Consider the following 14,827-nt stretch of genomic DNA (forward strand, 5'->3'; position numbering starts at 1 on the left):
CCCAGGGGGCCGTGGGGAATCTCAGGGCAGGACTGCTGCTTTTCGGGAAACGCCACTTTTTGAGAATGCCACTTTTTAGGAAAGCCACGTTTTGCCACCTCAGGAGTTTTGCAGAAGCACAGCCCGCGCTTGGTGGAGTCGATAGATCACTGAGGGACTGACGGGAACATTTCTGGAAGCAGCACTACAGCAGCGCTGTCGAAACACCTTGGCCTCTGGGCGGGCCGCTGGCCTGACCCCGCGCCTGAAGCCAACTCACGGAGGCGGCAGCCGAGGCATCCGTGAGGGCACCGGGAGCCCGTCCCCGAGGTCAGGGCACGCCGCAGGAGTTGTCTCCCTCTGCCCACCCGCTCCGGCACTCCCGGCGCAGCCACCGGCCGGGCGAGCCGGCTCTGGCCGCCCTTCCCCTCACGGAGCGGGCCTACCGTCCCCCGTGCGCCGCCGTCCCGCCCGCGGCAGCCCCGCTCCCCAGGGGACAGGCGGGCGACGAACCCTCCGAGGGGGCAGGGACGGGAAGGGGCCACCCGCGGGCTGCGCGGAGCCCGAGCCCTCACGGCGCGGAGGGGCCGCGGCGCGGGAGGGGCGGCCCGCGGGGGCTCCGTGCGGCCGGGGGTGGGACCCGGCGGGGCGGCGCAGGGGGCGCTCCCGGCTCCCCCCCGCTCCCTCCCCGGCAGGGCCGGCGGCGGGGCCGCCCCCATTGGCCGCGGCGCGGCAGCAGCTCCGCCCGCCGGAGCGGCGCGGCGCGGGGAGGGAGAGAGAGGGAGGAGGAGGAGGAGGGAGGGCGCCGGGCTGCGCTGCGCTGCTAGTCCGGAGCGGAGCCTGGCAGCGGCAGGATCGGCGGCGCGGGGTGCGCAGCAGCCGGAGCCTGCTGGACGGAGGCAGCCCCGTCCCCCCGCCCTCCCTCCCCTCGCCTCTTTCTTTGTGCGCAGGGCAGGGGCGGCCCCGATCCATGGTCATGGGCGACAAGAAGAGCCCGACCAGGTGAGCGGGGGCGCGGGGGCGGGCGGGGAGAGGCGGTAAGATGGAGGGAGCGCGGCGCGGCCGCCTCTGCCCCGGCCCCGGCCGAGGGGATGGCGGCGGGTAGGCCCTGGCTGGCAGCCGCCGGCGTGTGCTCGGCCCCGGCGGGGGGAGGCGGCGAGGGGCGCCTAAGATGGAGGGAGCGAACGGGGAGGGGGCGGCGAGCCCGCGCCGCCCCGCCAGGTACGCGGGGGGCCGGGGCGGAGGGGGGGCCGCGGGCGGGGAGAGAGTGAGGGAGGCTCCTAAGATGGAGGGAGCGTGGAAGGGCAGCAGGAGGAGGAGTGCCGGTGTCTCCCAGCCTGCTGCCGGTGCCAGGGCTGGTGCGGTGCGAGCGCAGCCATGGCGGCTCCGCTCGCTCGCACTCCCCGCTCCGCGCACTCGCCGCTCCCAGACAAAGGGAGGTTTAACAAGGTGGAGGAGGGAACGCGCCTCCCAGCCCGCAAACTCGCCCACCCACCCTCCCACCCTCCCGCCGCGGGCGGGGGGACGCGGGCGGCCCGGCCCGGCGGGTTCGGCCCGGCGGGGCCGGGGCGGAGCTCGGCGCCCCCCGCACCTCTCCGGGCCCGGCCCCGGTCGGGGTTTGTCGGCTGCTCCCGGCCCCGCGGGAGAGCGGCGGTGCGAGCAGGCGCTGGGTTTTGGGGCTCTGTAACATGGTTTCTCATGTGTGTGTTTTCTTTCTCTCCTCCTCCTCTCTCTCTCCTCCTCCTGCCGCCTCTCTCCTCCTCCCCAAACACACACGTACACACACACGCTTCCCCTCTCCCTCCCCCTCCTCAAGGCCGAAAAGGCAAGCCAAACCTGCAGCCGACGAAGGCTTTTGGGATTGTAGCGTGTGCACCTTCAGGAACAGCGCCGAAGCCTTCAAATGCAGCATCTGCGATGTCAGGAAAGGCACCTCCACAAGGTACGTCCGCACCTTTGAACGCGGCTCGTGTTCCGCGCTGGGCTGCGCCGACTTGTTGATTTTTTTCTCTGTTGCCTGGATATCGGCTGGTTGCATCCCCTCTCTTCCCCGATGCGGTCCCTTCTGTCCCTGTTCAAAAGCTCACGGATTTTAAAAATTCTCTTTCAAGCGTTTAATTGGAGCTGGAAGACATGTTTCGTGGATGTGGCAGCAACCTGGATCTTTTTGTTCTGTGCCTTTTTTTTTTGTTGTTGTTGTTGTTGCTGGTGTACAGAGATCCTTTTGGAGATGCACAGCCAGCCAGAAACGCTCTGACTCGGTTTGGGTCAGATGGCTTTTTGTGGTTTGGGTGGAGGTTTACCTGTGTCTCTAAAGGAGTGGAAATGATTTAGGATTAGGGAGCGAGAAAGGAAACGGCTGAAACTAAAGATGCCGTGAGAACAACTCTCTCCCTGAGATGTTGATCTCTCGGTGGCTGTTGTCATCAGAAAGGAATCGGCTTTGTGCTCAGTGTGGGAATGGTGCGGGTTTTTGAAAGCTTTAGCTGTCAGGTCTCTGTGATTGCCTTGCTCTGAGAAACTGTGGAGGTCTTTGTGAGATGGTGAGTCTGACATGCAGTAGTTAATTTAATCGCAAGAAAGCCCCCAAACTTGCTATTTCTCAGTTAGAGGGTTCGGAAAGTTTGTCCTGCCAGTATCAGTTGTCGTTAAAACAGGCATGTGGTGCTGTGCTTTTCCTTTTTTTTTTTTTTTTTTTGTGATTTGTTCTACCATGTTGATTTCTGATTTTGTTCATGTTGTACCTTCCAAATTTGAGTTGCTATTGCAGTGCTCTGCCAAAGAAATAGTCTGGGAGGTTTCCATTGTGAGAGGCGTCGTTTTCCTTGAGTGCAGCTGTCTATTGAGGTGCTCTCATCAGCAGGCTGTTTGCATGACTTGGCTGTCTTGGCTTGATTGACAAAGGAGGTGAAAGCGTGTTGGATTATTATTGTTCGCACTGTGCTTTAGACAATGTGAAGTGCCTACATTTTTAATGGGGAGCATGTTTTCGGGCCATTGAAACTCTCTGAGTTACAGTAACAGAGCGCTGAAGTGCTTCACTTTGCTTTTTGTGATGCACATCAGCTACAAGTATCTGTGCTTTTTTACAAAATGTACAGAGGTGTTGAACTTAAACCACTCAATAGCGTGGTTAGAGCATTGAGTTAGGTGCAGCTTTGGGACAGCAGCGTTCTGCGCGCACCTGGAGCTCATTCTTGACTCGTTCAGTGTTATTTAGTCGTGCAGCTGAACCTTCCCAGCACGTTTGATTGCTGTGGGTTTCTGCTCCTTGGCTTCCCGGCAGGCTCAGGTGGAATGTGTTCCTCCTGCACTTGCCTGGTCCTGGACTGCTCCTCAGGAGCGTGGCCGTGCTGTCCCCAACGCTCCCAGTGTCACACCAGTGCCTGGGTGCCAGTGGGAGCACAGCCCTGATGAGATGTAGGAGCCCAGATGGGATCTATCCTGTATTCTGATATTTTCATTGGCCACCATGCTGCTGTTCATTTGGAGAGCAGCAGCCTGCTCGCACAAGCCTTTGCGTTTTTATTTTTTGAAGAGATAATTTTCCAACTGTTTGTTGCAGTAGTAGGATGGTTTGTCTTTTAAAGGGCCATTAAGAGCAATAGCAGTCGATGATTTCAGGTTAAGAGCTGTAGCCTTACTTGCAGATGTGATCCTCGGGTCTAGAACATTGTAATTCTCTTTAGCTTTTAATGGACCCTTATGAATGGCTTCTAATTTTAATTCATTTAATTCATCAGCTTTCTATTCATTTTTGCTGCTTTTAAAATGGCTTTTGTTTGTAGAATTTGAGAAAGTATTTAAAATATTCAATGGCCCATCATGTCTTCTTGCATATTTGTATAATTTATGAATAAATATAACAGAAAGCAGGAGTGATTGAGTGTTGTGAGAGAGCATTGTGTACTGGGAAGTTCTGGGAGGTCAGAGCTATTTGTGGTGGTACTTTGAATTTTATGGTATGTGACGTACGAGTCAGTGCTTGGAAATTATTCAGAATTTTTTAAATAAATGACTGATGTAAAGATACATAATGAGTTATGATTGATAATTTATTACTTGAAATATAAGGTGTCTGATGAGCTTGACTTTTAAGTTGCAATTTGACAAGTTGATGACACTTTTCCACAGTTAAAACTGCCTTGCTTCATTGTGACTTACTTCAGTAACACTTACGGAAATTTATCAAACTCACTTTAAAAAAGAACAAAAACCTCAACCAAGTAGTGAAAGACATGGTGAGGCAACTGTTTTTCATCAAATTATTGTGTGCAATCACAGCATGCCCAGGGATTTTTTTAAGATCTGGTATGACCTACTTCCCCCCTCCCTCTGCTGTGAAGCCAGTTATTTGTTGTGGAATTTACTTTGGCTGATAAATATTCTCTTATTTAAGAACTGGTGAGGCCCTGAGCTAATTCTCACCGTGTGTATATTTTTTCAGACTCAATATAATCTGTTGGTGTGTGGGAGGGGTGGCTGGCAGCAGTTAGAAGTTTTATCTCCTCAGATCCAACTATCTCCTTTCCCTAGGATCTTGTAAAAGGAGCTTCAAACAGCAGTGAGTTTTAGAGCTGACCTGCCAAGTCAAAATCCTTGTAGAGGCTAAACAGTTAAATTGCACTCAACTGTTTTTTTCAAGGAGCTGTTTATAAATATTTCAGGTGCACTTTTAAATAAAAATTAGGTCAAATCCATCTCTGAAGAATTGTTGTGCAAAGATTATACTAAACCTGTAGCACTTGAATACTGGATTTGTTACAGTATGTCACTAACTTCCTTTTCTCACCTGGATTCTTGCTATTTTATGGTTAAACTTTTATTACTTTCTATTTAGGCAAGTATGATGAGTTTTTTACTGTTTCCCTTCTGTGAGGATGATGGCACAGACACCAGCTCTGTTCAGCACAGAGCTCAGCTGGGTGAGATGATGATTGAGCTGGCTGCAGAGTGAGCAGTGGGGAGCTGTTTGCTGGGGCTTGCAGTGCCTTATTCCTTTCCTGGAGATTTTTATTGGTGTCACAGCACAGGGAACTGCTGCTGGTCACCGCTTTCACTTGTGTCCTGTGGCTCTTGTGGTGGTTTGCTCTGGTGTTGCAGCACCAGCCCCTGCACTCAGGAGAAGACTGGAACTGCCAGGAAGTTTGCTGCACAGATGCAGGTTCCTTTCCAATATCCATTGCTCCTTCAAACACGGAAGGAAAGTTTACTTTGGATTTCCTAAGAATGTGAGGGCAGGATTTGGCCTTGTATTTCCTGTGAGTTCCTATTTGGGGGTAGGTGATGACTCTCTGTTTCTATTTGTTTTTCTTAGTGGCATTCTTGCTCTTCTCTTTTGGTTCTCTGATAGTTTACATATATTGTGTTCCTGTACACCTCTTGTAACTTACTCTCTCCTCCCAGGCAGGGCTGGAAGTGTTCCTACATGGGATTATTTTCAGACTTCATTGTGAAGGTGAATATTTGCTCCCCTCCTCATGATTTCAGGGAAACTGGTTTTTGAAACTTCTTTTTGGATGAATAGGCAAGTGGTGTGATGTGGTGGAGCTTCTCTGATGGTAATTGTTCTCTAAATTTGGGATGAATGCTTTTCTTTTCCAAACCCCACATCCCCTTATCATCAATGTGCCTTGAGTACAGAGAAATGCACTTAAAGTCAGTGGAAAATGTGAAAGCAACAAATGGATGTCTGATATGCAAATTAACAAAACAATGGGAGCTTTTACTACAAAAGCGAGTTGAAATATGTGTGTCCTCTGCAAGTATAAATTGAACGAGCATTTCTGTTTTATTTGTTGCTAATACCTGTATGCTTGAAGTGCAAGGTTTGGAGTTTGCATTAAGTGATGTGAATGTCCACTTCATTGTGGAATGCCCAAGGACTGATGACAGCAGTGCTTGACCTTCTTGCCGTCCTTGTTTTTGAGGGGTGGCTGAGCTAAAACTTGATATTTATAAATGAATTCTTTTTTATGGAACAGATGTGTCAGATACTGGCCTTTGTTTCCCTTTAGTTCTGCAGAAAATTTTCACGTTTGCAGGATCTGAACTACCACCTTGAAGGATGCAAACTACTGTCCATGGCACCATGGAGAAGTATTCTCTTCTGCATCCAAGCTGGGCTGACCAGATTAGGCACCAGATAGTCCTGCTATTCCTGGAATGAGGAATCAGACTTATGATCCTGACCTTCATACAAATCATATGTGCCCTGCTTATTTGCCATGTGTTTGCAGGACTGTTCTGAAGACTCTTGCAGTGATGTGTGGCTGTGGTGTAGGTTGGAAGCCAAGTGGTTTAATTTGGTTCTCTCAAGTTAGTTAGCTTTCACTTGCATAAAGGTGGGTTTTATTTAGCATCATAGCTGGCCTTAAGATGGCCTAATTTCTATAAAAATGGAATATGTAACTTGTCTAAAAAAGCTGTTGTGGAAGCAGTGTTGGTGCTTTTACTCTGGAATATTTCACTATTTGTCTATTTAAATCTATTGTTAAATCATCCCTGTTTTTCCTGTTGATTGCTGAATTTAAATGGCTGTTGGATTAGCAGGAGTGAGACATTGGCTGCACTGGAGTTGTGGCAGTGTTCCACTGGAGCATCCACATCCTGAGGATGTGTCCCCTCAGGGACTGCTCTTGGGGTAGGGGAGGGTGCAGTGGAACTGCCTGGGCACTGCTGGAATGCACAGTACCTATTTGCAAAATGTTTGCCCACGTGCCAGGAGTTCTCAAGATCCTTTTTGTCTCATCCCTTATTCACCAGCACTGCCTAAAAGTGAGTGGCTGTTACTTAGTGGATTTGGGGAGTGCTGCTGCTAGCTCTGGCAAACCCACCAGGGCAGAGGAGCCAAGGGCAGGAGCAAACACCATCTGACAAGCAGACAATGCTGATGGTTCACAGCAAACCCTGAATTCTGGGGCTGTGGTTTGACAGCACACCAAGTTTGAATCTGTGACTTGTATTGCTGAACCACATGTGTCTCAGCCACATGGCTTGGAGTATTGATCCACTGTGAATGACTTCTGGTACAGATTCATGCTACACTTAGTTTTTACACCAGCTTAGAGTTAGTCTGTGAGTTTTCAACTGAGCAGATGAAGCTGTTCAGCTTCAGATCAGCTATTATCTGTCAGCCTGGTGCAAGCATAACCCTGGCGTAAGATCTGTGTCTTGTACTTTGGCTGTTTGAAAGAAGTGAGAGTTGTGTCCTGATTTGCTCTCTGCGGTGTTTGGCTCTGATTAATGATCTCATTACCATCACCCCAGGATTTCTCTTAGATCTCAGCACCTCTGGGAAATCATTCTCAGCAGGGAGAATCCTCAGTGTTGACGTGCAGCACCAAGGCAATACCCCTTTGCTATGGTTGTCAGCTTTGGGTACCTGAGAAGCTGTGGGTGGCAAATTCAATAGGGAGTATGGTGGTTCCTGTGACTCACTTTGCTTCTATCATATTTTTTCTGAATGTCCTACTAAGTAACAACAGCTTGTTGTTTTCCTTCTTTTATTAAGATAAAAGATCTTTTGGTTAAAATAAATAATAAAATCTTCAACATGAAAAAGGGGTGTTGATAATATTTATGTAGAGTACGTTCAGGTTAATTGTGGGTGGTAGGATTTAATCTCTGATTTCTTGTGGAGCCTCTCTGAAGATCTAATGGATAAACTGTGACACTGAGCGTGTTAATACATCACTGATAATATGCAGTGTGGATATTATTCATTTTTCCCTTCCTCCATAGGCTGCTTTTCTGGGAGATGGGAATCTAAATCAAAGTGTGTATGTGTGTGTAGGAGGAGAGGGCATGCAGCTCTCTTTTATTGCTGTGAACAGACGTGGAGTCCACTGGGATGCTGACCCCTGGCTCCCAACAGGTCCTTGTGGGGAACTGGTAGGCAGAGGAATGCAGAGCAACTTTCTCTGCATGCCTTTCTTGATTGCCCTGATTGTTTCATGTTGCCATCAGCTGCTGCTGCTGCCTTTGCAGCGCTGGTGGGTGTGTTTGCACCCTGATGTGGGGTTTGTCTGCTAAGAGGAATTGGTTGAACTGGAAATAAGACAGTGTGCAGTGTTGCCCAGAGTGATAGTTGAGAGGAGGGAAGTGGTGGATGCAAAATGTGGTTCCCTGTGGCATCCTGAGTGTCCTGTGCTCAGTGTTGGTGTTCCCCTGCAGTGTGCAGCACTCTGGGACTCTGTTTTGGCTGAATGTTTAGTTCCCTGAAGAAAATGCATGAGACCCGAGACCCTCATGAGGGGTGAGAGGAGACAAGAAGTGTGTTGTGGGCTGGATGGGCTGTTTGGCTGGCTACACCTGGCTTTGTGCTGTGACTTGGGCACCCCTGCCATAACTCTGGGCGAGTTCACTGCTGATCTTGAATCGGGTGTCACTCCTACTCCAGCTGCTTTGCATTATTGGTTGGCTTATTGTTCCTTGCTGTGGCGCTGCTCCTCTTCTTCCTGCTCCACTGTTCTTGAACAGACAGGTCCTTCCAGGGTCCCTTGGTGAGGGACATAGAAGTTCACAGCACTTCTGGGGAGTCCTGCTGTCTGCAGGAATATGGCAGCAGAGTGAGACACAGCTCCTGAATCAGGCAGAGCATGTGCTCTGCTTGTCCTTTATTTCATGTGCATCTCTCCTTGTCTGGGGAATTCTTCTTAGGAGGAAACCCACTGACCTATTTTGTGGGATTTCAGGTGGTTCTGTAGGTTAGTGGGTTCCAGTCCTGCAATGTAGGTCACTGGCAAGGTGTGCTGGAGTTTTGTAATGTACAGCTCTGACCTGAAACAGGATTTATACAAACTCTCTCTGTGCCTGTGCCTTGCAGTGTACTTTCTCTTTGCACTGGGCTATTTCCTCACAAGGTAAAAGGAGAAATTTGGCCATTTCCAGAGAGAAGGAGTGTTACAGGAGGGTTTATGAGTGTTTATTTAAAGTTGTTTCAGACAGGTAAGGGCAAATTTCCCTTATTGCCACTTTGAAAAGACAAGGAACACTGAGTAGCCCATCCATGCTACCCTAAGCAGATGTCCAGGATTACAGGATACACCAGAAATAACGTGGAAATGCCTCCATTACGTTTATGTAAGTTCCTTTTACAGCTGACATATGCTAAATACATTGATTGTCTCTGTGCAGACAGATTTCCTTTACAAGCAGAGCTCCTTTTTGCACTTTTTTGTTGCATCTGGAGGTACAACCAGATCCTTAACATTGCTCTTCCCATAAACCAGCTATTAATTAGGAGCATGTTCTTTGTAGCAGAGTGCTAATTGGTACACCAGCAAAATCACTGCCTGTTAAACATGGGAAAGATAGTAATTCTGACTGGCTCAAATATAAGTGAGAGAGAACAGCATCACTTCTCTCTGCTGGCCCACTGGGTTTTGTTTGACTGCTCACTAACTCATTGTATTCCAAATCATGTGAATCTCCCGTTCTCCCAAATTTAATTGCTTAAAACTGGATATTGCTTTGATAGTGTTTTATTCCTGAAGTTCTTTCTGTGTTTCTGAAAGTTCAAAGTACACCCCCAGCCAATCTTCTGTTAAATAACAGTAAAAATTCACGAGGAAAAGGGCTTGTAGGGATCTAAAATATGGCTCATGAAACCAGGAGACCTGATTTGAACTGAATGTGGTCTTTTATAAGGCACTGGTCTGGGATCGTGGAGCTCACCCTTATGTCACAAGGATCAAGGTACTGAAAATTCAGAGAGGGAATTTTTGCAAGGGTGTGAAGGGACAGGACAAGGGGACTGGCTTTAAACTGGACAGAGGGCAGGGTTAGATTAGGTATTAGGAAGAAATTCTTCATAGTGAGGGTGGTGAGGTCCTGGCACAGGTTGCCCAGAGAAGCTGTGGCTGCCCCAGCCCTGGAACTGTTCCAGACCAGGTTGGATGGGGCTTGGAGCAGCCTGGGATAGTGGAGGGCGTCCCTGCCCCGGGCAGAGTGGTTGGAACAAGGTGATCTTTAGAATCCCTTCAAACCCAGGCCCTTCTATAATTCTCTGTTCAGAAGTTCCAAAAACTTTAGTTTTAGGATCTTACCAGATTGGTCGTCTTTAAATAAAATGGAAGCAAAACAAGTCAGTTTTGGATTTTATTTAGGGCTAAACAAGGAGTAAATGTTTAGACATGTTTTCTCGAGCAGATTGTTTATGGGGATTTCAGAGTTATAATGAATTGTTTGTAACATGCAGAGGTGCTAAGTGAGATGAAATATCTTGCCTGAGATAAAGCTGTCTTCTTCAGATTTATATTTTTGAGTAGACAGAAGTGAGACTGATCATAATCTAAAATATTTTATCTGAACTAAATTATTTTTGTGCATGTGGAACTGTGGCTGGGTAATTCATGTGCAGCTTCACGTGGTCCATTTGGGGAGGTGGAGAGAGGATTCAGAACTGCTGGGATTTGGTGGCTTCAGTGGTGTAAGGTTAATGAGAAAACTGCCCCCAATGAGTGGAGAGTGTGGGTTACTCCCTGCACCCCAGTCTCAAATGTGCAGTGTTTTAGAAATTATAGGGGTATTTATTAATGGAATAGAATGGCTCTGTTTTGGTTTTTTGGGCTTTTTGGAGGGTTGTTTTTTTGTTTGTTTGGTTGATTTTTTGTTACCTATGTAGTAAATAAATACATGGAAGGATTTATATTTTTTTCACTTCTGTTTGCAGGTGACAGTGGGGCTTGCATGATGTTAATGTGATTTCAGCCTGTGTAAGAGATGCTGGAGTTCACCCTTTAGCAAGTCAGCTAGCTAAATATCCTCAGGATGCCATTTTTAATCTGTATGATTATATTCACTGTCTGTGTTATAATTTGATCAAGAAATTTATGTCTATGGGACGTGTTTCATTCCTTTGTTTAATTAAAAAGAAAAAAGATCTAGTTTAGCAGAAGGATGTAAATCTTACTTGTCCTGGGTGGACAAAGCATGCTGATCTGTTCAGATTGCTGGAAATGTGTGTCTCTGCTGAAATATTTGGCTCTCATTCTATATCTTGGAGCTCTTATTCTGAAAGTGCTTTCACTGTTTTTTTGGAAGTGGCACAGAGCACTTTCTCTTCCCGAGATGAGATTTCAATAAGAGAGGCAATACACTGATGGATGGTGGCCCTGTGATGGAGTCACTCAGCCAGTGCAGTCATTTGTCTCCTGGGGATCCAGGGTAGAGCACATCATTAGCAGCAGAAGGGGAGGCTTCCCTCTGTAATGCTAATAGGGCCAGGGAGCTGCTTGGTGCCTGTTTGCTGCCATTGCTCCGTTATTACAGGTGCCTTGAGGAGAAATAAAACCATTTTCATTTGTTATCTATGGGTGTGGATCAATTTAACAGAAATATTTAATAAGCTTTAGGAAATGTTTGTGATTTAGCATAGTCTTAGCAAGTTGTAAACCTGCATCACGTAAAAATGGTGAATTATTCTGGGGGAATTGTGTGTGTCTTATTGGTTTTACACACAAGCAGCTTGAGTGGTGGAGAAGAGACAAGCAGCTGGCTGATTTGAAGGGCAGTGGGTCTTAATTGGAGGAGAGGTGTTGAAAGGGGAGCCCTTGGGTAGCACAAGTTACTGCAGCAGTCTGGTGGCTCTGGGATTCTGTCAGAGCACCAGGGAGGGAGGGTGGCTTGAACAGGGACAGCTGGGGCTGTGCTGGTGTGTGGCAGCAGCACTGGGCTCAAGGTAGCTTGGTGTGCTGGGCATCACCCAGCTGTGCCCAGGGAGGGTGAGTTATCCTGCACACTGCTCTTCCTCATGGCTGCTTTGCTCCTTTCTGGGCTCTTGGGAGCACAGCAGTGATCCCATAGCAGCAAGCCTGGACTTCCCTCAGGGTGGGCAGGAGTGCTCCTGTTGTGGGATACAGGGCTGCAAACCTTGTATAAGCACAATGTGTGTCCAGAGGTGGTCAGTTCCAACAGGGCACACACAGAAGCTGGAAATGTTGGGAGGAAAGTATTGTTCCCAGTGGCTGGTGGGTGTTTCTGTACCCTCCAGCACTGTGAGCAGGGGCCTGGCAGCTTGGACATGACTTTTTTTCCCCAAAAAAAGTCTTAACTTACTGTGAATCTGCACATTTAAGTAACTCACCTGCATATATTTACCTGTCTGTAAAGAAATTGCACTATGAAGTCCACATACAAATTGTAGGAGGTAAAGTTCAGTTTTGGGAAACACTTTAGGTTCTGAAATGTCTTCTCCGAAACTGCATGTGAAGTCAGACTTAACAAACAGTGTTTATCTTCTTTTCTCTGAACTGTATAGATAATGGTTAAAAAAAGAGCAAGGGCAGGCAGAAAGCAAGTGATGCTGAGCTGCTGGAATGGTGTGCTGGGTACTTTTTGTACCTTTATTTTCTCTTGTGTACAGTGATGTCTTTGCTCCTGAAGAGAAATGGCTCAGCTTTGTGGTACTAAAGGCATGGGTTGTCAGAGTTGTGCAATTTTACATAGGGGTTAGCAGAGCATGCTTTGTCATGGGTGTGGGAATACAGGGCTCTGGCAGCAATTAAGAGTCATTAATTAGGAGTACTTAGTGCCGGATGTGAGTCAAGTTAGTTGTGAGTTGCTTAACTTCTGAGGTCAGGAAGATCTGATGCATCTGAGCCATGCATCCATGGGACTGTGGGGCTGTGCACAGGGATGGGCTGGAACAGCAGAGCTCAGACTGAAATGTTGAGCTTCATGAGATGATTTATTGGCAGTGACAGTTTGGCAGCACCTCTGCCAGCTGGGAGCACACATTTGCATTCAGAACCTCTGAAGGGTTCCATGAGGTTCCTGGCTTCCATCAGCTGGGAATGTACAAGTGCACACCAGGAGTTTACACTGCTGGGCTCAGACACCTGAATCAGCATTGAAAAAAGCAACAGAGAAACTTTCTGGTGAGGAAAAGCTGTTCTGTCTCTATGAAGGGGATGATTATTTTCCAATTACAACTTAACAAATTGATAGAAAAATCAATGACAAGCAGAACATGGGCAGAATATCGTGTGCTCTGTGAGTGCATGGGAGATCACAGCTTCATGTTCAGCCTGTGCACTGACAAAGATGTAAAACATGAGGACAATCTCACTTCTTGTGCCTGAAAGAGGCATTGTGCTGCCAGTGGCCCAGCATGTCAAGGCAGTAATGGGAAAAGATCTGTAATAATGTACCTGTTATAGTTCTCAGGGTTTTCCCTAATGTGCAGGGACAGTGAAGGATAGCACTGAGCAGTAGTTTGGTTTTATTTCCATCTCTCTAGTTTTTCCTCTCTTGCCATTTTTTGAGTTTTAAGCCAGACTAACTTTCCCACTGGCACTCTGAATTCAAAACTCTGAGCTTGTACAGCTGTGTACTGCACTTACTTGTTTATAAAAGCTGTCACAAGCATGAGTGGTTTGTTTTTTTTTCCCCACAAAGGTGTAGTGTGAGGAGCAGGTTTATTTAGTCACGGCTGTGGGAATACAGACATTGTGCTTGGAAATGAGTTTAATAACAGTTGGTGGCTCTATTTCCGAGTGTGCTGGCATCTGCAAGTCTGCCTTGGTTCAACAGGTAGCTGATGCTTGGGGAGAATGTGACCTTTTGCTCCTTGCATTGATTTTTTTGAGTCATTTCCAGAGGCTGTAGAAGCAGAGCACTTTGCTGTCAGCTGCAAGGGCTGGATCAGGCCTCTGGGATTGAGGCACTGAGAAGAAAGGGAATAAGTTGACATGAAACTTAACATGGTTGTCTTTTGTGATCTTGCTTTTTTTTTTTTCTCCAAGACTGTTTGTTCAAGTAGATGTTTTTAATAGATAAAAAAGATTTGAGAAATGTGTTGAATAAAGTTCTAAACAAAGACTTCAGGAAATAGCATTTTCTGTGTCCATGTAAGCAGAGAACTTCTCAGACTTCTCTTTGGTCTTCCTGGAGCCTCTAAAGTCTGGACAGACTGAGACTGCTGCAATTCTGGATCATGTTCTTTTCTGTTTGTTTTTGTGTTTGTTTTTTTTTTTAAAGAAAGCACCTCTGTGACCAAAGATTTCTTGTTTTCAAGCAGAATGTAACAAAAACCCAAGAGATTCACCAAATTTTGCAGAGCTGCAGTTTTCAATGAGCCTGATCCACGTTCTCACTTGTATCAAAAAGATGAGATTCCCTCTCCCTGGAGTTGTAGCCATGTCTTTGCTTGTGTACCCAGCAGATTATTAGTAGGTAAGACAGGTTGATTATCATGACTTGCTGCTTTCCCTGCTTGTTCCAGTTCAGGGTATTATTGTTAACAGCTTTTAAAGTCAAGTTCCTCCTGGAAGAATTGCTGGCTTCAGGCAGAAAAAGTTTTCCAACCAGTTCTGAACTACTGGGACTGTTGAATTTTTTGAAATGCTGTTAACTGCTGCAAGTACACCTTGAATCATGTATAGCCTGAAGAGCATCCTGGGGGTAGCGAGACATAAATAATTGTTTAATTGCTCTGCTGTGTAGCTTACATCATGTTGAGTATATAGAAAAACCTGATTCTAAACAGTATTTTATGGTAACAGTTCTCTGAGTATGAAGATGAGCATTTATCCCAGTGAAGTTTAATGTGATGGTAAGCAAGACATGCAAATATGTCTTGACTTGAATTTAAGTTTGTTAATAAAAATGTTGCCAATCTCTCAGCTTTCAGATGTTTGGTAATTATGCTAACTAAAGTCTTGAAGAGTTTTAAAAGGAAAACATCATTCTATTAGAAGGAAAAACTTTGTCATTAACATGTACAAATTGTTAATAACTATTTTCAAATTTCATTAGAATAATGAATAAACATGTCTTCTGTGGTTGTTAGCAGATACAGCAGAAATCAAATAATATACTAATATTGTTTTAATTAAGAATACAT

The 14,827-nt window shown here is 46.8% G+C and overlaps 1 protein-coding gene across 1 annotated transcript in view; it reads left to right on the top strand.

The window, feature by feature from the left end:
- The first annotated feature begins 748 nt into the window (after positions 1–748).
- RYBP (RING1 and YY1 binding protein) overlaps positions 749–14,827 on the top strand; it is a 41,628-nt gene continuing 27,549 nt past the window's right edge. The window contains exons 1-2 of the mRNA XM_059480269.1: positions 749–981; positions 1,796–1,921. Coding sequence (XP_059336252.1) covers positions 950–981; positions 1,796–1,921 — 158 coding nt within the window. The 5' untranslated portion in view covers positions 749–949. The remainder of the gene's footprint in view (positions 982–1,795; positions 1,922–14,827) is intronic.

Source organism: Ammospiza nelsoni, chromosome 11 (genome assembly GCF_027579445.1).
Source record: "Ammospiza nelsoni isolate bAmmNel1 chromosome 11, bAmmNel1.pri, whole genome shotgun sequence".
Lineage (NCBI taxonomy): Eukaryota > Metazoa > Chordata > Aves > Passeriformes > Passerellidae > Ammospiza > Ammospiza nelsoni.